General features: G+C 40.2%; 2 protein-coding genes across 3 annotated transcripts; one reads left to right on the top strand and one right to left on the bottom strand.

Annotated features, from left to right (window-relative positions):
• The first annotated feature begins 609 nt into the window (after window positions 1–609).
• adam17a (ADAM metallopeptidase domain 17a) lies at window positions 610–17,860 on the top strand. Of its 2 annotated transcripts, none has more exons than XR_007144455.1 (19): window positions 610–1,018; window positions 3,444–3,576; window positions 4,204–4,337; window positions 6,175–6,263; window positions 6,478–6,655; window positions 7,599–7,729; window positions 8,545–8,631; window positions 8,825–8,938; window positions 9,549–9,693; window positions 9,775–9,866; window positions 10,010–10,162; window positions 10,331–10,530; window positions 10,657–10,760; window positions 10,931–11,065; window positions 11,724–11,854; window positions 11,970–12,048; window positions 14,077–14,165; window positions 15,132–15,455; window positions 15,994–16,363. XR_007144455.1 is itself a non-coding variant. In XM_027172633.2 (19 exons), exons 1-19 carry the CDS (start codon window positions 877–879, stop codon window positions 16,339–16,341), a joined length of 2,541 nt encoding a protein of 846 aa, XP_027028434.2. In that variant the 5' UTR covers window positions 610–876; the 3' UTR covers window positions 16,342–17,860. The 2 variants fall into 2 exon arrangements, 1 of the variants encoding a protein (XP_027028434.2); XM_027172633.2 differs by having other exon boundaries at window positions 15,132–15,188; window positions 15,994–17,860.
• A 209-nt stretch (window positions 17,861–18,069) lies between these two features.
• Window positions 18,070–22,102, bottom strand: iah1 (isoamyl acetate hydrolyzing esterase 1 (putative)). Its single transcript, XM_027172639.2, has 6 exons — window positions 21,895–22,102; window positions 21,767–21,819; window positions 20,828–20,979; window positions 20,544–20,705; window positions 20,336–20,457; window positions 18,070–18,669 (listed from the first exon to the last, which is right to left on the bottom strand). Exons 1-6 carry the CDS (start codon window positions 21,979–21,981, stop codon window positions 18,496–18,498), a joined length of 750 nt encoding a protein of 249 aa, XP_027028440.1. The 5' UTR covers window positions 21,982–22,102; the 3' UTR covers window positions 18,070–18,495.
• Window positions 22,103–22,382: the final 280 nt, after the last annotated feature.

The following is a 22,382-nucleotide window of genomic DNA, read 5'->3' as shown; positions in this document are numbered from 1 at the left end:
GGTGCACTTGGTTTGTTGTAATTTTTACTTAGGTGGTACGGGTCAAGATACTTTCACGTGAATGCTAGGATGCAAGTTAAGTCGCTTAAATGAGCTTGTTGAGTCTTATGTTCACTGGTTGTATTTGTGTGTGCCACTTTTGGTAGATACTAACCACTTCACACCAGGGACACCCCATAAGACCTGCTGTGTTGAAGTTCTGGCCAAGTCTTCCATCTATCACAATTTGGTAAATAAATAAAGTTTAAAGTATTCACATATTGTGCATTGTGGTATTCAAGAGGATTCACAAACATCTTGGGGGACAGAAACGTGATTTAAACCTCCATGTATGGGTTTAAATTCTTGCATTTGTCTTTCTAAATGTTAGAAAAATGACACTCATTCAACCTTTTATTTGTCTCCATTCTTTCACTCGATCGGTTGTAATACTTGAAATCCACCACAAGGGGCAGTGTTTTCGTGTCTAATAGGGAACGCTTTCCAGCGAGATCCCTCCTTCTCTATCAGGATTGGCTCGTGGTTTGTGGTTTGTCCAATCACATGCCTGCAGGAAAGGACAACTCACTAACTGGTCATAGCAAAGGAAGTTAAAATACGGGTGGAGGAAAAAAATAATAAGTGGAATGAAAAGAAATATCCTGGCCAATATTTCTGATCTGGAAATACACCTTTTGAGAACTCCAGTCGATACGGTTTCTGGTTATTTATAATCGGTGGATTATTTAATTCGAACGACGAGAAGAAACTAAGACGTTTAAAACCGTTAAAAGCGTTAATACGGGTGTGGTTTAAAAAGGAGAGGAGAGCAAACCAGTACAACACGAGCTGGGAAGGATCTGTGGGATCTATTGGGATCAATTGGGATCTGGTTTAATGATAGTGCGATGCGATTCCATTAGGATGAAGTTTCTAATCATTTTAAGCCTCACGTTTTCCCCTTTTTGGGTGAATTGTGGACTGAATCCTAGATCTGCTGAGACGGAGCTGAGAACACAGAAAGATCAGGAAGAGTTTGGTGAGTAGCTTTTTTAGCTAACAGACATTTTAGCTCCGGTTTATTTTCTCACACAAACATGAAACCCAAAGCAAAAACAACAACAGGCTCATGGAGTTTCAGTTTCTTTCTGTTTGAGCTGGAAGCTGACTTCAGTCTTGACACTGTTTTAGAAAATGGTTGTTTCGTGGTTGTTGTTTTTGTTTTGTTTTTTTACCCCTTAATGTAAACTACCTCAGTATTGGTTGGACTGGTCTGGGGTATAAACCATTCAAAAGATGTCAGGGAATATCTTTACTTATTAATTATATTTATATTTTATACACAACCCCATGTGGTCTTTTGCATCAATACAACATTTATCAGACTGTATATTTATAATCACATCCTCCAGTGTCAACCATATGAGGATGAGGTTCCCCTTTGACTCTGGTTCCTCTAAAGGTTCCTTCCCTTATCGTTTCCTCCCCACAGTTACCTGAGTCACCTCAGACCTGCTCATTCTAGATAAACACAAACACGTTTAAATATCTCTAATATTAATCTTGAATTTTTGTATTATATTAATCCTTATATTAACCTTTATAATAACCTTTTAGTTCTACGTTTATGTCCTGTAAAGCCGATTTGAGACGTCAGTTGTTTAATAATACAAATAAATTTGAATTGAATTGAATATTTTGCATTGAAGTGTCTAAAAACAAAATTATATTACTTTATAATAGTGAAGAAAGTTCAAGTTCAATAACAAGGCCTACATTATTGAAATGCTGACACTATTAGAAAGCGTTGGGGGTTTTATATACAAGATTTTTGTCTTCCTCTTTGTTCAGAAGCAGTCGCTTAAACTCAATAAATGACTTCAATGTTTATGAACTCGGCAGAGAAAGATATTTTGGGTGGTTTTAGACTAAATGATATATACAGTAATAATTCATGGAGTATTTTGAAAAATTTTGACTCCATTATATCCTTAAATCTGGGGAAATTAAGACAATGTGTCGAGGCAGGCAAAAAAAAAACGTTCTCTCTCATGACTCGAAGCAGACAAATGCTGATGTTTCTAATGTTGGTCCTTTATCGGGGACATTCTTTCTCATTAATGTTTTTTCCTTTAATCATTATTTATCCTTATATATCCATACTTATTGCTCATAGTTAGAAGAAAATCTAGTTATCATTTGTGTAAATCTGAAGTGGATCTGAACAGTGGGAGTATAATAATATCAAATTGTGTTCAAATACTTATTCCCCCTCTCACTGTACTGTATATGTATTTATCCCTAAGCCTTATTTATTTATTTGTTTGTTTGTTTGTTTGTTACAATAAACTGATGTACAAGCCTTTAAAAAGCTGAAATTTGTTGCGAAAAAACTACACAACATTATACATGATTCTGTGCAGTGACACAAACACATTTTTACAAATGTTACTAGTCTTCTAACTGAACTTTTGTCTCCAGGCACTGAGGTTTGTTTATTGAAATTGCAGAAATATGGTTTAGGATTGCGGTGCTCTTTCGATCCGTGTAATTCGTGTCGTTTTGCTGACCGATAAACATCGTTTTGTTACTTCCTTCTTGTTTTTTGTTTCTAAAAAGTTAGCGACATCCAAATCTGCATACTGCTGTATTAATACGACCGCATATAAATAACTGTTATAAATGGCTGATTGTTCTGGCACACTGTGTAGCGTGCTACTATGTTAGCTTTGACAGTACAACACACAACATACCCCATGCAGGTGAGAGAAGATAAACACTTTCTGTTTGTTTGTTTTCTAATCGGACTGATTAATGTTAGCGAATTACTGAGTCACGGGAACATGTAGGGATTCGGTTTGACAACAGTTTATTGATTCAATGGTTCAGTGTAAGAAGTAAAACACATGGCCTATAATTTATTTATTAAGGATAAGAAATTAAATCTGACATGCTGTTAAAATCAACAATGTGGTAGTGTGATGCTGTCCAATAATCTTTCAATGTCAATAAGTTTTATTTATTACAGCTTTCATTCTGTTTGTAATTCAATGTAATTTTGTGGAACATCCACAACACACATTAGTTCCTGTAGTCAGTTACATTTTCAGATTTCATGATCGAATCCAGGGGTTTGATGATTCGCCGATTTAGGATCAATGAATTCTTTAAAAAAAATAATAATAATAATTTGTTTGTAACCCTAATACTTTTTAATAGTAGGCTTACCCCAGATTACCAAATCTTACTCCACTATTCAGTCACTATTGAAGTCTTTATTTAGCTCAACCAGGTTTGTCAAGACTGAAATAAAATGCTGCTAACTCAGAAAAGAGGTCTTGGCCCCTATGGTGTTAGGTGGCTAGGTTTTCCCTACATAAAAAAATAAGTTGCATGTCTTTTTATCCTTTGCGGTTCTGCTTTGGTTTTTAATGCGCTTCTCCCTCTGCTTTACTCGGATACAGAAAGCCTAAGCTCGATGCTGGAAGACTTCGAGGTGCTTCCTGCATCCAGTTTGCAGCAGCACTCTTTAAGGAAGAGAGACGTCAGCTCGCCGTCACACGTCGAACGTCTCGTCAGATTCACAGCACTGAAGAGGTAACGTTTTTTGTTTATTTACATTTGTCAGTAATTATCTGTTCAGTAATTGAACACACATACTGTCCCTGAGTACCGATTTGGAATACTAAGGCAAACTAGGCGATTAACATCTTGCAAAATTATGACCAGCTTATTAATTAGTAGTGTCTGTTGTGTCAGCAGAGTGTGGAGCTTTCTCCAAATTGTGATTAGTCTTCACTTGACTCAGGCAAACACAGTCTTCTGTAGTCTGATCGAATTGTCTGGTCAGCTGCTGCACATAACCCAGAATACCGGCAGCATATAGTACAATATGTGGCTTGTTATCTATGTATCTGTCATCAAGGATTTCTGTAGCATCACACTGTTTGCTCAAACTCTTGGTCCCTGAGTTGTGTCTGAGCTGGTTGGGGAAAAGGTTTTTAATGTTAATGCCTCTTAAACATGGATGATTTTACAGGAACATTTAACATGTACCACGCTTCCTAAATAACCTAGGAGTATCGGAGTATTGCCATGTTGCAAGCTCACTGACAACATGTATCCTAAAAAGCTAAAGATGTGAGACAATAACAGTTTTCTCTCTCTCTCTCTCTCTCCCTCCCTCCCTCCTCCCTCTTCTTCTCCCTCTCCCTCTATATGAAGGCATTTCGAGTTGTACCTGACCACGAACACTGAGCTTTTCACGGACAATGTTAAAGCAGTGTTTGTTGATGCTGAAGGGAGGGAGGAGAATTACGATATTGAAATGCAAAATTACTTCAGAGGGCATGTAGTAGGTGAGTTTTCAGTTAGAAATTAAAGAAAGAGACAAACATGATGACTGATCTGTGTGTGTCTCAGGAGTTAAAACAATAGTAATTATTATTGTTAGTAATAATGATTAATAGTTTTAATAGTCATAGTAGTAGTAATAATTATAATAAATATAGCTGCAAGCAGCGATGGCGGGCCCTCACACGTTCTTTTATCGCTATACGGTGCCTCCCAGAAAACAATGCACGGTGGGCAAGTGCATGAAGTGGGTATATGTCAGTTGACTAATTTATGTTGTTACTGACCCATTTGGGGACTGTAGGTAAATGAAACCCCACATTTTAGACAAACGGGGGCGCTAGTGAGCCACTTGAGACACACCTTTGTCTGACCTTTTTGTCCACACTTAACAGCGGACAAATGTGATGTATGTGTCAAATTTCAAGTTAATCTAAGCACGCCAAAAGCCTTAAATATGCCTGAAATAAAAGTAAACTTTGACACGATGCCATGGCAACGGTGTTTGAGAGATCAAAAATCCGCTCGCAATTTCGCATTAGATTCAATCGCATGAATCCTCTAGGAGGAGTATTTAAAAGTTCATTGCATGCACCTGAAAAAATCCACCTTTGTGACTGACACACTTCCTGGTGCCTGTTGGTGGCGCTGTACCCGGGACTCACAATAAGCACATCGATGCAATCGGAATCCTTGGCCGAACATACAGACCGCGTGTCATCACAATAAGATGTTTTTTGGCTTAGATAGAAGACACTTCCTGTTTCTCTGAATACGCCATAAATTAGTCGCCTCGCCATGGCAGCACCGTACGAGATATCAAAAATCCCTTCGCAATTTAGCAAGTGCAATGTCTCGGCATCTTGTTCACCACTTTTGGTGTCAATCTCATGAATGTCCTAGGAGGACTATTTAAAAGTTCACCACATGCAACTGTTGTGACTGACACACTTCCTGGTGCCTGTTGGTGGCGCTATGTCTGAGATTCACAATAAGCACATCGATGCGATCGGAATCCTTGGCCGAACATACACACCGCGTGTCATCCCAATAAGGCATTTTTTGCTTTAGATATTAGACACTACCTGTTTCTCTGAAATTGCCATAACTTAGTCGCCTCGCCATGGCAGCACCATTCGAGATATCAATAACCCCTTCGGAATTTAGCAAGTGCAATGTCTCAGTATCATGATGACCACTTTTGGTGTCCATCACATGAATTCCCTAGGAGGAGTATTTAAAAGTTCACCGCATGCACTTATAAAACAATCCAAAATAGCTGACTTCCTGTTGGGTGGAGCTCATAGTTTAGAGCGTGAAAGTTGTTCGGGTCGATGAGATCTATATGCGTACCAACTCTTGTACATGTGCGTACATAATTGCCCGATCTGTGCACAAATGTTTGTTTTTGCATTACAGGGGGCGCTACAGTGCTCCCTTGCCATGCCCGTATTCCAGCCTTTGCCCAATCCTAGCGTCGCCCGACTCTGATGTTTTCGAGCAGGTTAAGGGACCCCAATTGGCCAATGTGTGCAAAAAAATGTTTTTATTAATAATAATAAACCCGAGCAAAAACAATAGGGCTTCGCACCATCGGTGCTCGGGTCCTAATAAACCCGAGCAAAAACAATAGGGCTTCGCACCATCGGTGCTCGGGTCCTAATAAACCCGAGCGAAAACAATAGGGCTTTGCACCATTCGGTGCTCGGGCCCTAATAATCATTATACATTATATTGTTGGAGAACTAGGTCTATAACATAAAATTGATCTAAAACAACAAAACCAAAGCAGACAAGAATAATGTGAGAATAACTTGAGAACCTTTAATCTCATATCCTCAGGTGAGGAGTTTTCCCGGGTGCAGGCCCACATGGATGGAGATGACTTCTCAGCACATATCCTCACTGATGAAGCTGAGTACAACGTAGAGGTAATTATTAAGCACGACAGGAATCTTGCCACAACTTAGCTTTGTTCTTTTCTGCCCCGCAGCATAAGTAATAAGTGTAAAATATTCAGACGTGCCTCAGTGTGTGTGTGTGTGGGGGGTGTGTGTGGTGTGTGAAGCATTGATGACCAAATAAGAATTCAGGAGCGCATCTCTCTCTGTCTTACTTTCTCTCACTCATCTACACCGCAATTAGCCTTTATGGAGGTTCACAGAAAAAGCTCCAGACAGCCGTCTGCTGGTCTACCGCTCTGAAGACATCAAGAACATTAGTCGACTCGCCTCCTCCAAAGTATGTGGCTACGTCAACGCTGAGGCTCCACGGTTGCTTCCTGAAGAAGCCAGAACAGCTGCAGAGGCACAGAAGGAGAGAGGTGAGCATCAGCTTCTGTTGAGCCCCTGTAAAGAAAAAAACTTAAGAGATTAAAGTTTACAAGGAATGAATCTGAATCTTCTAAACCTTTCTATAAGAATTTATTACTTTCTATAAGATGCCTTTCAATGCGTCATGAGCCTCACTAACAGCGTCACTCTTATCTGTTTTGACCGATAAACAGAACTGCTGCAATCAATTATTGAATCATGCCTGTCTCATTTGAGGTCTCATTTTTCAATGCGTACGTAGGTTTTAAATCTGCATGCATGAGCTGAGCGCACAGCTAGAAACAAATTGGTGGTCATTGGATAATCCCACACATTCTGAATCGATGTGCTTGTGCACGGCCACACTCCATGTCCTCAAATCAACATACGTGTGGGTTACATGTTACGATTGGTAATATGTCAAAAGGTCTAAGATGAACTTTACTACAGTAGAGCTAAACAAAAACGTTTTTTTTTTTAACATTTCAATTTGTTTGTCTGATATATAAATACGTCAAAGTTTTTGAGTGCGTGTGTGCATATTCTCTTCCTACATTTACAATTAGAAATGACTTCAATGACTAAAAATTTGTCATTTTTGCTCGTCCCTGCTGTTAGTTTTGAGTATTGCAGTGTGGGAGATATGAATAATAAAAGACGCTGTATAAAAAACACTCGTCGTTGTTTGGGAAATTCGATCCGATTTCTGTTTGCAATCTTTCTGTAGTTAAATAATAGAAGGATGTGCGAGTCGATTCCACCTAAGGTTGCCAAGTCATCTCTAAAGCAAGAAATGTTGCAACAGGAAGCAGTGTTGCAGACAAAACCCAATACACGTGTGCAGTGACCCATTAGTATTTAACCCTGCCTAAAGGTATTTGGAAGAATTTGCTCATAGAGGTCTTACCTCTGACCTGCAATAGATCACTGATTATTTCTGATGAATCTGTACAGAAGCTAAACAGAGAGTGCGGAGACAGACACACAACCCCAAGAAGAACACTTGCACGCTGCTATTGGTGGCTGACTACCGCTTCTACAGGCACATGGGTCGTGAAGAGGAGAGCACCACCCTCAACTACCTGGTAAACGTTAACGGCGAAATCCGCTGAGCAAAACTGTGAGAAAAAGAAACTCCTGCTTATGGAAAATGAGCAGGCAGGTTTGATACAGAGATTTTAGCCAAGCAGCATCTGGTTATCCTGCGTAATGTCATGCTGCTTAAAGGTAAAACGCACAGTATTAACTGTAGGAGTTTGGATGCATGCCAGTAAAATCAGATATGCTCAAACTTAGATCCTGACTGTCAACTTTCCTGTTCATTCTTTATTACATACAACTTATATTTGCTTTTCTATTATTTGGTCTGTTCTATTTTTGCATTAATGATAATGTGCACTCCAGCTGGCACGAAGTCCACAGGTTCGCGTAAAACCCGACCAATCTCCATATTAGGTGAAATCCATCGGTGGTGTTTGAACACCGGCTTCAGTGGAAATGGTCTGACTTTTTGTCTGCAACTTTTGTACAACAGCGACGACGGTCAATATCACAGATTTGCCTATAAATAGTAAAGATGCTTAAAGGTTGAAGATGTTGAACCTTTCCTTTCGAATTTCAATGAATGAATATCCAGGGAAACCAAACAAGTGTTGTGTATAATAGTGGAAATAAATAATTTTTGTCTACCATCTGTAAAAAATCTCATTAGCTAAGTAAAGGGGCCGTGTTTAACAGTGTCCTTAACACACTGTGATAAGCAACTGATAAAGGTAGATATAAAGCTAGATCTAGCTTTAGAATGTTTTGTGCTGCCTGTTACACACGTACTATAGGAATATCCTGCCTTGCCAAAAAATATTCAGAAAGCATATTTATTACTGAATTTGTGTCCCCCCAGATCGAGCTGATCGACCGAGTGGATGATATCTACAGGAACACGTCATGGGATGATGAGTTTAAAGGCTACGGTGTACAGATTCATCAGGTCAGTACCACACACGACCTGTTACCGAGTCAGTCCTCATACGGCTTTTACACAACGTCCTCAATGTCCTCATCAGGGTGCGATCATAAACATTATGTGGTTGGGTTCTTCACTGTGTATAGTGACCGTGTTCAGCTGGTGTATGTCGTGCCGTATGCTGTATGTTAAGCTGTCATCATGTTCCATGTAACAGATCATCATAAACAAGGATCCAACCAAAGTGTCTCCAGGACAGCTTCACTATAATATGGAAGGCAGTCCACGACCAAAAAACAACCAAGTGTGGGATGTAAAGAAGCTTCTAGAAGTAAGTGCTCATAAATTTCTAAACTTTAACCAATTTACTTACAATAGGTACATTTACTATTATAATATTAGTGTGAATAGTTAATGAGCATTTCTGGTTTGTAACTAAATAGAAAAAATGTTATTTAAAAAGAAGGGGGGGTGGCTATTTCTCGAATGCCCATGTTCTAATGTGATCTACTTGGATCGCTTTGACAAAAGAATAATAGCAGTTTGACAGAAATGGAGTTAACAAGGTTGTTGTAAACGAAGTACAAAGCATTTGGACCTGGTCACATTATTTCTGACTCTTATTTTCTCTCTCTCTCTCTCTCTCACACACACACACACACCTGTCATTAGAAGGAGACTCTAATATGTCCAGAGGTTTTGTGTGCCTTTGGCATAAATATTGATTATGATACTGATATTTAAGATGTTTTCAGTAGGTGAATCACGTGTGTGTGTGTGTGTGTGTGTGTGCGCATGCGGTGCTGGCCTGGTGTGATGGCCTGGCGTGGGTGTGTTTTTGTGTGACCAGTGTTGTGGCCTCTGGATACCATGATCCTTACCAAGACAAAATAATTGTGCTGCCAGCATCGCTAAGTGGTCACTGTTGACTCTGTTCCCAGCAATTCAGTCAGGACATAGCAGATAACGCCTCAGCCGTGTGCCTGGCTCACCTTTTTACCTACCAGGACTTTGATGAAGGAACTCTTGGACTTGCATATGTAGCCTCCTCCAGAGACCAGGCTTTGGGAGGACTCTGCTCAAAACGTATGTCTGTGTTTGATCTGATTAGAATACACCTAATCAAAAGAAGGCAACTGTTAACTTTTTCTTTCTTTCTTGTTTCAGCATACTTTCCCTCTACAACAGTAAAAAAAGCCAGCTACTTGAACACTGGCTTAACCAGCACTAAGAACTACGGCAAGACCATTCTCACCAAGGTTTTTGTTTAAACGCATCACGTCATTACATTCTACTCATTACATCTTCACTCGTTGTGCAGGTTTATTAGGAGCTGTGTTTTTTTTTTTTGTTTTTGTTTTTTTTGGCTTTTGGTTCATTTACACATGCGCTCATTGTACAGGAAGCAGACCTGGTGACCACCCACGAGCTTGGGCACAACTTCGGAGCAGAGCACGACCCAGACAACATCGCTTACTGTGCTCCAAGCGACGAGCAAGGAGGCAAGTTTGTAATGTACCCCATCGCTGTGAGTGGAGACCATCCTAACAACAAGGTAACATTCTACAGTCTTCAGCGTCTTATCGCAAAACAGCAAAACGAATAATAATATCCACACAATCAACATCCTTTCATCTGCCTGTAGCTATATTACATAAATTTTCCCAAAGGTTTATTGCAGTTTATTTGTTCATAAGTTCGGCTTTGTTTCAATGTATTTCAGCGGTTCTCCAACTGCAGTAAAGCCTCCGTGAGCAGGACCTTGAGGGTCAAGGCTCCACAATGCTTCAAGGTACGCACCAGTAATTTGTGTGGCAACTCTCGGGTTGAAGAAGGAGAGGAATGTGACCCCGGGCTCCTCCATCTAAAAGATGACCGCTGCTGTACAGCCAACTGCAAGCTGAAAAAGGGCCTACAGTGCAGGTACGCTGTGAGGCAAAGTGGGTTCACCTCAAACATCTGAAAGGAACAGATGAATAAGTTCATGACACGCTATCAAATCTGGAAGTCTGGAATAATGACTTTTTGTTTGATTTGCCTGTACCTCAGTGATAGGAACAGTCCGTGTTGTTCCAACTGCATGTTCCAAGAACCTAATAAGATCTGTCAGGAGTCCATCAACGCTACCTGTAAAGCAAGTTCATCGTGCACAGGTGATCACAAACTCCTTATTATCCAGAGGGATAAGATGTACACGTTGTCATATAATGTATAACTTTACAAAACGGTGCTTTAAAAATTCAATCTCTTGTTTGTTCACTTGGAATAGTTTCATCTTGATAGATTCCGCTAACTCTCAGGTGTTTTTTTTTTTCTTCTCTAGGCAACAGCAGTGAGTGCCCACCTCCTGGAAATCTGCCTGATTCTACAGAGTGTGTGGATAGAGGCCGATGCCGTGGAGGCGAGTGTATTCCTTTTTGTGAGGCAACACAGAATCTTCGATCTTGTGCATGCAATGGTGAGTGTCTCAGCTGCTACTGTATTGCATACATTCTTACACAACCACAGTATATAAGGGATCATGCTGCCTTCGTGTGCTATAAGAACGATCCTACTTCGGTTTTCTGCAGCGGTAATAACGAGCGTGTTGGGTTCATGTGTTTTGTTGTTGGAAAGAACATGAAATATTGACCAAGTTCATGCCACCATATTTCTTTTTCCATTTTTTTTCTTTCTTTTTTATTCTGACTCAATAACTGTTAGCTAGCTTGCTGAATGAGATTTTGGCCAAATTCAAGCTATTCTTTTTTACAGTGTAAAAAAAGTACATCATCCACGGAACGGATTCTGGCGTATATAAATTAATATGAACAAAACCGTAAGTGCTAACAATTAGCTGCATTTAGAATAATAAACAAAACCTGCCTGCACATCAAGAAAGCCGCTTGAGGAGCCCATCTTTGTCTGTGTGCACTAAGAAATATAATTTTTTTTTTTTTTTTAATAAACTGTGCCACATTTTGTCTTTCTGCTCTGATTTGCCATCAGGGTTATACATATTTATATTCAGTAAATGTTTCAGCATAGGTTTTGAATCAGCTAGCAGTGGTAGCTGGAGGAACTACAATTGACTAGAATATCACACACGCGGTTTATTAAGATGTGCTTTCTTACAGAAACAGACAGCTCGTGTAAAGTATGCTGTAAGAACCCAAATGGACTCTGCACTCCTTTTAAATTTGAAAACGGAGATTATCTGTACCTGCGGAAGGGGAAGCCCTGCACCGTGGGATTCTGCGATGGCCATGTGAGCACCTTTTGTTATTCTTTCCCTCACTTTTGTGCTGATGCATTTCAGACAGAACACAATACTGTTTAATTATTGACACACCATGTTAAACAAAGTCTTTGTCTCTTTATAGGGTAAATGCATGAAGCAGGTCCAAGACGTCGTTGAGAGGTTGTGGGACTTTATTGACAAGCTGGACATCAACACCTTTGGTAAGTGGTGATAGTTGATGAATTGCTTTGTTGGCAAGATGCTCTTTTGTTTGTTTGACTTCACATACAGTCAGAAAATAACTAAAAGGAGCCGTCTGTAGCTTGTTTCGGTTTATATATTCACTAGAGTGTTGTCGTAACTCAGAGCCGGTCTCCATGTCGACACATCGCAGGGTGATCTCCACACTTAGACTTTTTGGTTACTAAAGACTGTTTTAGTTAGACTTAACTGATAACTCTATAATTACTTCAACAACACTGAGAAAACTCCTCAGACCTGGATGAGAATGAGCAAACTTCTTTATCTTTTAAGAGAAATTGCCAAATCTAAAGTAACAAATGAAATGTAACAAATGAAAAAAAAAACGAGCATGTCATGCAAAAATCAATCAAGAAAAACAAGAACTCTCGCGACGTTCTTGCAAAAAAAAAAAAAACATGCACACACACCACACACACTCGCACACATCACACACGCACAGACACACACATACGCGCGTGCGGGGCTGCCTCCTTCATCTGGCCAGAAGAATTTGACACACACCCTTCACCCCCGATCTTCGCAATATATACCCTAATGCTCCTAGCCTCCTCTTTGGTTCCCAGTATTTCTTGGAGTCCCACGGTGCCATATCACCTTATTTATCGGCATCACCTCCTATGTTTTCTAAACACACTGACTTAATTTCCCCTTATTTCCCATTACCTTTTCCCCATATGCCCATTTATGGATTTTCCTCCCCTTGGTTCTCAGGGCCTAGGTCTGTGAACCAATGTCTTTTTCAGTCTACATAACAAGTTTGCATTTGTTATTACAAATGTGCTCAGACTGACTAGGCCTGACAGCCCCGAATCTGGTTACTTTTACTAAGTTTATGATTACAATAAACATCTTTGGCCTACAACATCGCCTACATATGTCTTATGACAGCAATTGTAATATTTTGCAAGGCCTAATACTTTACTTTGGTTATAGTATTGTAAGGAATAATATTTTAATTATTTCTACTAAGATTTTTTACAACAGTGTTTAGGAAGTCTTGAAAGATAAACCCTGATATATTAGAATTTTTTTTTTTTTTTTAAATATATATATTTTTTTTCTTCTCCCTCATCTGTTTCATTCGAGTATATGAGGTAATGCAGTAGCCATGTTTCCTTAGCCGTCAGTGCGGTAAAGATTGGAGAAGAAATAAAGTGAACCGAGTTAAAAAGGCTCCTATTCAATGTTAGTGCAGTAATTAAGAACCAGAGCTGTAATGAACCTGCCTGGCAAAGCGTATATTTCCCTGCATGCTCAGTAAGGAGGAAGTGAGAGGCAATAATTCCCCCACGCATCACAGTTGGAGATTTTCAGACACGTATTTGGGATAACTAAGCCAGTCTACAATTAGTTGCTGCCTAAGTGCCAGCAAACTAATCCGTAGGCGTGCCTACGATCTGAGCACAGAAATGAGCAGTTTGCTGATGGAACCTTGAGGAATGGGTCCAGTCAAGGTGGGATTTTTGGCATAAAAGGAAGAACAGTTACAGAGAAAACAGTCTTGTAAGGTGGGCGATCTGTGATGGAGACGTGGGTGAAGGCCCTAGGATTCCTCATGCAGTATATAAGCTTTTAAATGGTTTTGTGTTGAGACTCCAAACGTCTTCTGGTTGGAGCTTCCAGCAGGACAATGACTCAACATATATACATATAAATCCACACCTCAAATGATCATAGAATCAGGTTTTTCAGTGCTGCATCCCAGAGTCTTCACCTAGACCCTTATGACAAGCTGTGAGTTGAAAAGGAAAACCGCGAGTCCACTAAAGAGGATCTAGGACCCTGGAGGATGTGGAGCAATTGTGTATTGAGGAGTGACTATTCTCTTATCGCATCAAGCTTTGTAGAAAACGATTCGCAACGTACTACATGCAGAAATAGTTGTGTGTCAGATTGAGCTAATTAACTACAAATACATATTTACTACACACCTTCATTAAGGATGTCGGTACTTCAGAAGCTAAATGTATGTCTCCTCTTTTCAGGGAAGTTTCTGGCTGATAATATAGTGGGCTCTGTGGTTGTCTTTTCCCTCCTCTTCTGGATCCCTCTGAGTATTCTGGTGCACTGTGTGGTGAGTGTATTTTATTTGTTTTTTTTAAATATATAAATAAGGAATAAAAGACCGCAGACTGTGCTGTAAATAATCAGGTGATACAATATGGCCAAATGTTTATGGACACCTGAGCAGTCATGCCCGTATGTGCTTATTGAGCATTTAGTTGTCCTGTGGGAGTCCTAGTGTTTAGTGTTGAACAACCAATCGGAAGGTTGTGTGTTCAAATCCCAGATCCAACTAGTTGGCACCGCTGGGCCCCTGAGTAAGGCCCTTAACCCTCAATTGCTCAGTTGTATAAAATAAGTTACTCCTGATATGCCTTACATAACCTTAAAGCTCCACTCTTCTGGGAAAGCTTTCCACTAGATGTTAGTGTGTCTTCTGTGGGGCTTTGCTCAATAAGAGCCATAGTGAGGTGAGTTAGTGACCTAGCGAGCAGTTTGCATTCCAGTTCATTCCAAAAGAGAAGTTCCACTCCAACCAGAGGTCACACCGTGTACTCATGGAGATTGGTCTGTGCAAAGGGAGATCATCAGGCTGGAACAGGTTTAAACCAGTTCATTCCAGTGAAGGGAAATTGTAACGCTACACAATACAAAGACATTCTATACAATGGTATGGTTGTGATGTTCAGGTGTGCATGTACTTTTGGCCATAAAGTCTATAAATTTACTACCCTAATGTTAACACGTCAACACACACAACACGTCACATCATACTTTTTACTTCCAGTTAATGTTCCTCGTATCACTTGCAGTAGCCTGGCACCCAGACAGACCTTGTTTATGAACTGTTAATATAGTAATGATAATGTATTACAAGAGCTTTGGTCTAAACCTGAGACTTTCAGTGCCACATTGTTGTGGAAATGAATCAACCCCTTCTGACAAAACCGATTGGAGAATTTCACAGTGCCACAGAAAGAACGGTAAGTTTGGTCTAAACAGTCTAAAACCTTTTATCTATCTGTCTTGTTTGCAGGACAAGAAGCTGGACAGACAGTATGAGGAGAACTCCAAGTCTCTAATATATCCTAGTGTAAGTGCCTATCCTTCACCCATGCATCATTAGTCCAGAGATGAATATAATGTTCTGTCTATAATAAGCAGGTCAAAAAGACAAACCAGCATAACTGTGTGTGAAAGTGTGTAAGCTGCAGTTAGCATGGCCTTTTCAGAGGAGCTAAACACATTGTATAAGCGTATGAGTGAGTGTGGCTGAAGATGTGACCTGTGGCTCCACTGTTTGCTCTGAGCCTCATGGAACTGCAGCAGATGATGGTGGAAGTGTGTGGTAAAGCCTGAGGTGAGTGTGTCACATGGTCTTTGCCCGTGTAGAGTGTAGTGTGTCGAGTTGTGCATCTGTTAGCTAGTTGTTTTCTAAGGTGTGTCGAATGCTGAGCACGGTTGAAGTGTTTATTGTTGTGCAGTCGGTGTTGATGTAAATGTTTACCAAAGTGTAGAAGTGTTATGAGTGCATGGCTTTTTGAGACAAATGGCACAACCCTCAAGAACGCTCTGTGCCCTTGGAACCCGAGATGTGGATGATGCCTGAGCAGCTCATGGGTGTGTAAGAGGCTACATCAGTGTAGCTAAAGGAAACTGGCATGTTCGTCATGTTTGCGACATTTCCGGTTCTAGTCAAATGAATTTCTTGAGCTTTAGATTACAACATTTATACCCTTTGTTTCTAAAACGACAAGAACAATTAGTTTTGTTTGATGGCTTCAATTAAACTAACCTCTGTCACTGGGGGGGGACTCCATAAGAACTCTTTTTAAATAACTGATTGTTTTGTTCTGTATTTGTTTATAATGACACTGAGACTTCTCTTCCTCTCTCAGAATATGGAGATACTGAGCAGCCTGGAAGGGGCTCCCATGCGCATCATCAAAGCCCCACCTCCTCCTCCTCCTCCTTCTGTTTCAGCTGCGCGACCCGTACAGGGACACCCCAGCGGCAGCAGCACCTCTCCGCCTACAAGCTCCTCTTCCGAGCCCAGAGCGGATCCTCCGCGTATGGCCACCATCGAGGAGGACTCCAGTGGTGACTCTCCACCAGGGACAGCCTTCCCCCCGAGCTCTGCGACAGCCAAGTCGTTCGAGGACCTCACCGAACATTCACCACTAAACCGTCAAAACAAGCGACTGCAGAGACAAGCACGTATAGAGAGTAAAGAGACAGAGTGCTGAGAGAGACATGCCTCATCAATTTACACTATTTACACACACACACACACACCCCATCACAAGTATGCACTTTGGTACACAACAAACGAATGAGCCTTTGTAAAGAATCCGTTTGGAGACGATCCATCCACGGTATACTCTAGTGCAGGTGTATTGTGCTGACTGCTAAGTATTTTTCAGATGTTAAAATTTTAGTGTAAATTATAAATGTATTTTTAAAATAGAAGTGCAGAAAAATAATGTATAAATTGTCTGAGGCTGCAGTCCACATGCCTGGATATTAAATGTGCCATCTGTTGCTTGTGAGAAGACACACAGTTCTCTTTTTTGTTCCCCCGATCGCGCCCCCATGCGTTAAAACGTATTGGTTACCTTTTAGGAAAAAGGAGCCGTGCTGAGCAGCGCTCTGGGTCGGGGCTAATTTCAGGGTCAGAAAAAATGTAACCTGAAATGAGTAGCCAGATGCATCGCATGGCCTTGCGAATTTGTATTAGACTTTATACTTTTAAGCATTACAAACTGCACCTTTACATTATAGATAGGATGCAATGAATAATGCAAAAAAGTGCCTTGTAGAACAGCTTCTATGGAAACCTCACTGGAATAAAAAAGACAGAAAAAGCTGGAATAGATAGTGAAATGCCTGGTGTGCACATTGTATCTGGATTCTTTACATAGAAGTATTCTTCTTTGCACTTCATTTTGTACGTGATCGCTCCATATATATTTGATTAAAGTGCAGCCTTAAAGACGCAGGTTTAGAATAATTCTCCTTTAAATATTCATCCCTGGCAAGTAATCCAGACCTACTCGGCTCTGTATTCGTGTTCGGTCCTGTGTTTTTGTTACTTCTACTAACTTCTTAAAAAGGAGATTTATTATTTGACTTAATTAAAATGTTCCTCTTAACCCTTTGCCATTCCTCTGTCTGCTCTGCTGTAGCAGGTCACGTTACTACGCTTAAGATTTTCTGTTTTGTAAACTGCCTGGAAATTTGAACTGGAAGACTCTGTGAAATCTATACACTGAATTCTGCTTGAGACACACAGTTGTGAACCCACATAAACATATCCAGTGTTAAAGTGTGTTTTTCAGGTTTGGCCATATGTGGACTCCTGTGTATGTGGTCTGTAGTGACTCCTAAGCTGTTTCAGAGACCAGATAACACGGATTTATGGATGTGAATCTACATAAATGTCATTTTATTGTTGAACCAGTTTATTGACTGTAGAACATGTTTGCTATGCTGTGCATTGTTCAGTCATCTCTACATTGTGCCTTTCTCTTGATGTGTTTTAGAACCATTTTGTTATGTATGAAATGCCACATCTCATTTATACCACTGTGTTACTCAAGTGTTGTTCATTATGGCTTAGTGATACCCAGGTCATAAATGATTATATTACTGTGCCATAAACCCATGGAATCCTGCTTTTCATGGTGTTTAACTGTTGCTTCTAGATGTATATATCTTTATATACCTACATTGTATTTACTTACACAAGAATAAACTGGACCTCTACACACTTGTCCTGAACGTGACTGCAAACACACTGAATTAGAAACTCAGCCCGATTAATCGGTGTCGCATCGTTCAGTCAGTGTTTTTATACCTGAGAACATGTTCACAAATCCTACACACACACACACACACACGGCCATGTTAATTCATTTTGTCTGTAGGATTTATCTGTTCCTTTCATCAGTAATTAATTGGCTGCAATCACAGTGTTCAGAATAATGCCTCGAAAAATTTATTATTGATATTTACATATATTCATCATGTGCTTCTGGGCTACAATTAAAGTATTTGGGAGAATAAAATCAGTATTTAACTCTATGCATTGCTATTATTTCTGTTCTAGTATTGATGATCATATAAGATTGTATTGGCTTGAGAGACTATTCTAAATGAGTCCACAGAGAAATAAAAGCAAAGAGCAGAGCTTCCGATCCTCCGTCTTGTAATTCCAGCGTGATGTGAAACACGCTTACTAGAGAGTCAGCCTTCATCAGCGACGATAAAGTATCCGGTTTTTCCCGATTTCTCATCCGTCCCTTAAGTGCAAGTGCAAATCAGACAGAAAAACGACAGAACCATTTCCAGTAAAACTGATCAGATCAGATAAGACGAGAGGTTCGGTGTGGCTGAACGCTCTAATCACACAGCAGGCTGTTCTGAGGGTTCTCGCAGTCTACATCAGCCCAGTACGGCAGGACGAAAGGTACATCAGCTACCTTGCTCTCCAATACTCTCCACACGTGTTGGGCTACAAACTGGTTGCCCTTCTCCGAGAGGTGCAAACCGTCTGACAGGTACGCTGAGAAATCCTGAAGGAAAAGGAATAAGATTTTATTATATCCAGACATATTCACATAAACATGAAGACATGAAGCTTAAAAAAACTTAATTTTTCCACAATGTTTGGACTGCACTGCTACTTTAATGCCACTCAAGTACTCAACTACTTATATAAACAATGTTTTCACCCCACTGTACTGCCGCATCACACTCTTACACTTTTCTTTTATTTATATATTGCTTCGCCTACTTGTCATAACACCCTGTGCTGCTGCAATAGCTTCCTTTCTGAGAAGAATGAAATTGAGAGAGATAGATAGCTGAGGTGACCAATCTTATTCTTAAACGTCCTGGTTAATCAGCTGATCTTTGCATTTTAATAAACTGAGGTATGGACCCAGGTTTCTGCACACTGTCCCTTTCTGGACACCTTAGTTTGTGATTTTAAATGTGACGAAATTTTTAAATCAATACTTAAGCACTTGTTATCTGAAAAGGGAAGCATGTCTAGGCTAATGGGAAACATGGTTTCATTATACAGCTACTTTCTGCAGGAGTGGTGTTGAATGTGCTACACCATAGTGGTGTACACGTGTGGCATGGTTAATAAACAAGCTGCATTATTTTACCCAAAAATAGTTTTTGTTTTTTTTTTCGTTTTTTTTTACTGAAACATCTGAGGTTGAAACATTTATACACATTTAATACAGACACATTTAATATGTTTAAATGTGTCTGTATTTATCCCCAATAAGCAAGATTGAGGTGACTATGGAGAGGAAAAACTCCCTTGGATGGAAGAGGAAGAAACCTTGAACCAGACTCAAAAGGTAGCCAATGTAATCAATATATTCATGCAGCTTGTAATTTTGTTGTTTGATTATATCAATGGTCGTGTGTGTGTGTGTGTGTGTGTGTGTGTGTGTGTGTGTGTGTGTGTGCATGTGTGTGTGTGTGTGTGTGTGTGTGCGCATGTGTGCTTGTGTGTGTGCTTGTGTGTGTGTGTGTGTGTGTGTGTGTGTGTGCGCGTGTGTGTGTGTGCATTTGTGCGTGTGTATGTGTGTATGTGCGTATGTGCGTATGTGCGTGTGTGTGTGTGTGTGTGTGCATTTGTGCGTGAGTGTATGTGCGTGTGTGCGCATGTGTGTGTGTGTGTGCGCGCGCGCGCATCTGTGCATGTGTGCATGTGTGTGTATGTGTGTGCGCGTGTGTGTGTGCGCATGTGTGTATGTGTGTGCATGTAGGCATGTGTGTGTGTGAGTGTGTGTGTGTGTGCGTGTGTGAGTGTGTATGTGTGTGTGCGTGTGCGTGTGTGAGTGTGTATGTGTGTGTATGTGTGTGTGCGCGTGTGTGTGTGTGTGTGCGTGTATGTGTGTGTATGTGTGTGTGCGCATGTAGGCATGTGTGTGTATGTGTGTGTGTGTGTGTGTGTGCGTGTATGTTTGTGTATATGTGTGTGTGTGTGTGTGCGTGTGTGCGCATGTAGGCATGTATGTGTGTGTGTGTGTGTGTGTGTGTGTGTGCGCGCATGTGTGTGTGTGTGTGTGTGTGTGCGTGTATGTGTATGTGTGTGTGCACATGTAGGCATGTATGTGTGTGTGTGTGTGTGTGCGCGCGCATGTATGTGCGTGTGTGTGTGTGTGTGTGTGCGCTCGCGCATGTATGTGCGTGTGTGTGTGTGTGCGTGTGTGGCACCTCTTCATCTTTTTGCATGAGGGACCAGAGGTCGATCACATCCACTCCACACTGTGCTGCTGTCTGGACACAAACCTGAGCGTACTGACCAGTCACAGAGTTCAGACGGTTCAGAGAGCATCCTGGAAAACAAGGGGGGGAGGGATTGATATGCTTATGCTTACATCTTAAAATGTAAAGAAACAAATCAAATAAAATAGGGACAGACCTTTTAATATACACTCTTTTTCCCAGAGTTTCTCTTGAATTGGTGGAGGACTGATGAATATGACTCTGTCCTTAGACACGCCGGCGGAGGTCAGATAGTTAAGCATGTCCTTCAGATTCTCGGAGTATTCCTCACAGGGAACATGCTGCTGCGGATTCTTATCTGTGAGAACATTTTAATTAGTATTTCAACGTTCAGATAATAAGACACATTTTTTTTCTAAATAGCATGGTGAGAGATGGCAAATTTAATGAATGGTAGTTGCTAAGCTAAACTTGTCCTGCCTTCCAGGGCTGCGTCATTGGCGCCGAAGAACACGGTCACTGCTGCGATAGAAGGATGAGAAGCACCGTAATTTGGGATGATCCGGGGAAGAACCAGTTTAGCCCATCGAGTGTTATATCCAGATAAACCTCTGTTCACCAAGTCGCACTTTCTGCCAAAACAGTATAACACATACAGTACAGCAGAGCCACAGCCTTAGGTGAAGTTAGGGATATTCAGCCGAACCTGTTACTTAGAGAACCTTAATTAATACTGACTGAAGGATACAAAACTCTGGATTTTTTTTCAATAGTTTCCATGCCACGTGACCCAGTGGCTCCAAACCTAAGCAGAATTGTATTTCTACAAGACATAAATAAGACACAACTCTTTAGATTGCATTTGAAGGATTATTCTAACACTAACTTTCCCTCGGTAGCTACTGGACAGTGGAGGATGGGGTCAGGATGGGTACACTCCCTTTCTGTATCCCGAGTCATTTAAGTGTAAAACAATTCCACACTCTCTCAGCAGAGATTTCTTGTCCCGACAGTTTATTTCACCTCTTTCTTAAACGTTTCACCATCAGAACACATTAGATCCAAATCAGCTTTAGACAGAATGTTCCTTAGATTATTTTAACCCATTATAATAAAAATAAAAAAAAATAAAAATCAGTCTAATAGACTCAAAACTACAGGAACTGAACTGTAACTATAAGAACCTGGCTCTAAGTAAATTTCAATAAAAAATCACAATTTTATCTTCCACAGATTGAGGAACATTGAACAGCATCTAGAAAGATTCTCATTGCTGTAATAAAAACACAGCAGTGTGGAGTTTTGCTTCATATTATTTATGAGTAAATCATTCATTTCTTTACTGTCTTGTTGATATGACAGAGAGAGTAAACAAACCCAGGCAGTGTAGATTAAAGCTCTTCTGGATGAAACACTCACCTCACAAGTCTGTTAGCAAGATCACATCCCCATCCATTGGCCTGGAAAGCATACTGAAATACATGAAATGTGTTAATAGACCTGGTTGTAAATGCACCTGTCTATGTGTGAATCTTGTTCTAACACACCTGTGTAATCGAGTCTCCAAACAGAACAACCTGAGGACAGATAATGCTCTTTACTTTGGACATTTTGCTTGATGAATGTAAATACATGTATTTTTAAGGTCTTCTTCCTTGTTTCAAGCCTGCGGTGGCACATTGCAGGAGTTTCCCTTCTGCGCCCCCTAACGGAGGTTGTTAAAGGTGCAGGACATCACCAGCAGCAATGTTTTTATTTAGTTTGCCTAAACAATTTTTTTTTTCAGGAAGTTCATATTAATAACTGTTTCAAAAATCTAGTCAAAGCAAAACATATAAGTTTAGTCTGTAATAAATAAATAATAAAATATCTATATTTTCTTTTTAGCTCTTATATTAGCTTTAGCTTTTAGTTATATTTTACTTGTCATATAAGACTTAAAATTAATCATATAAAATTTTATATATATTTTTTATTATATATATATTGTTATTATTATTATTATTGTCATTATTATTATTATTATTATTATTAT

This window comes from Tachysurus fulvidraco, chromosome 12 (genome assembly GCF_022655615.1).
Source record: "Tachysurus fulvidraco isolate hzauxx_2018 chromosome 12, HZAU_PFXX_2.0, whole genome shotgun sequence".
NCBI classification, from domain to species: domain Eukaryota; kingdom Metazoa; phylum Chordata; class Actinopteri; order Siluriformes; family Bagridae; genus Tachysurus; species Tachysurus fulvidraco.
This window is presented reverse-complemented; position numbering and strand designations above follow the sequence as displayed.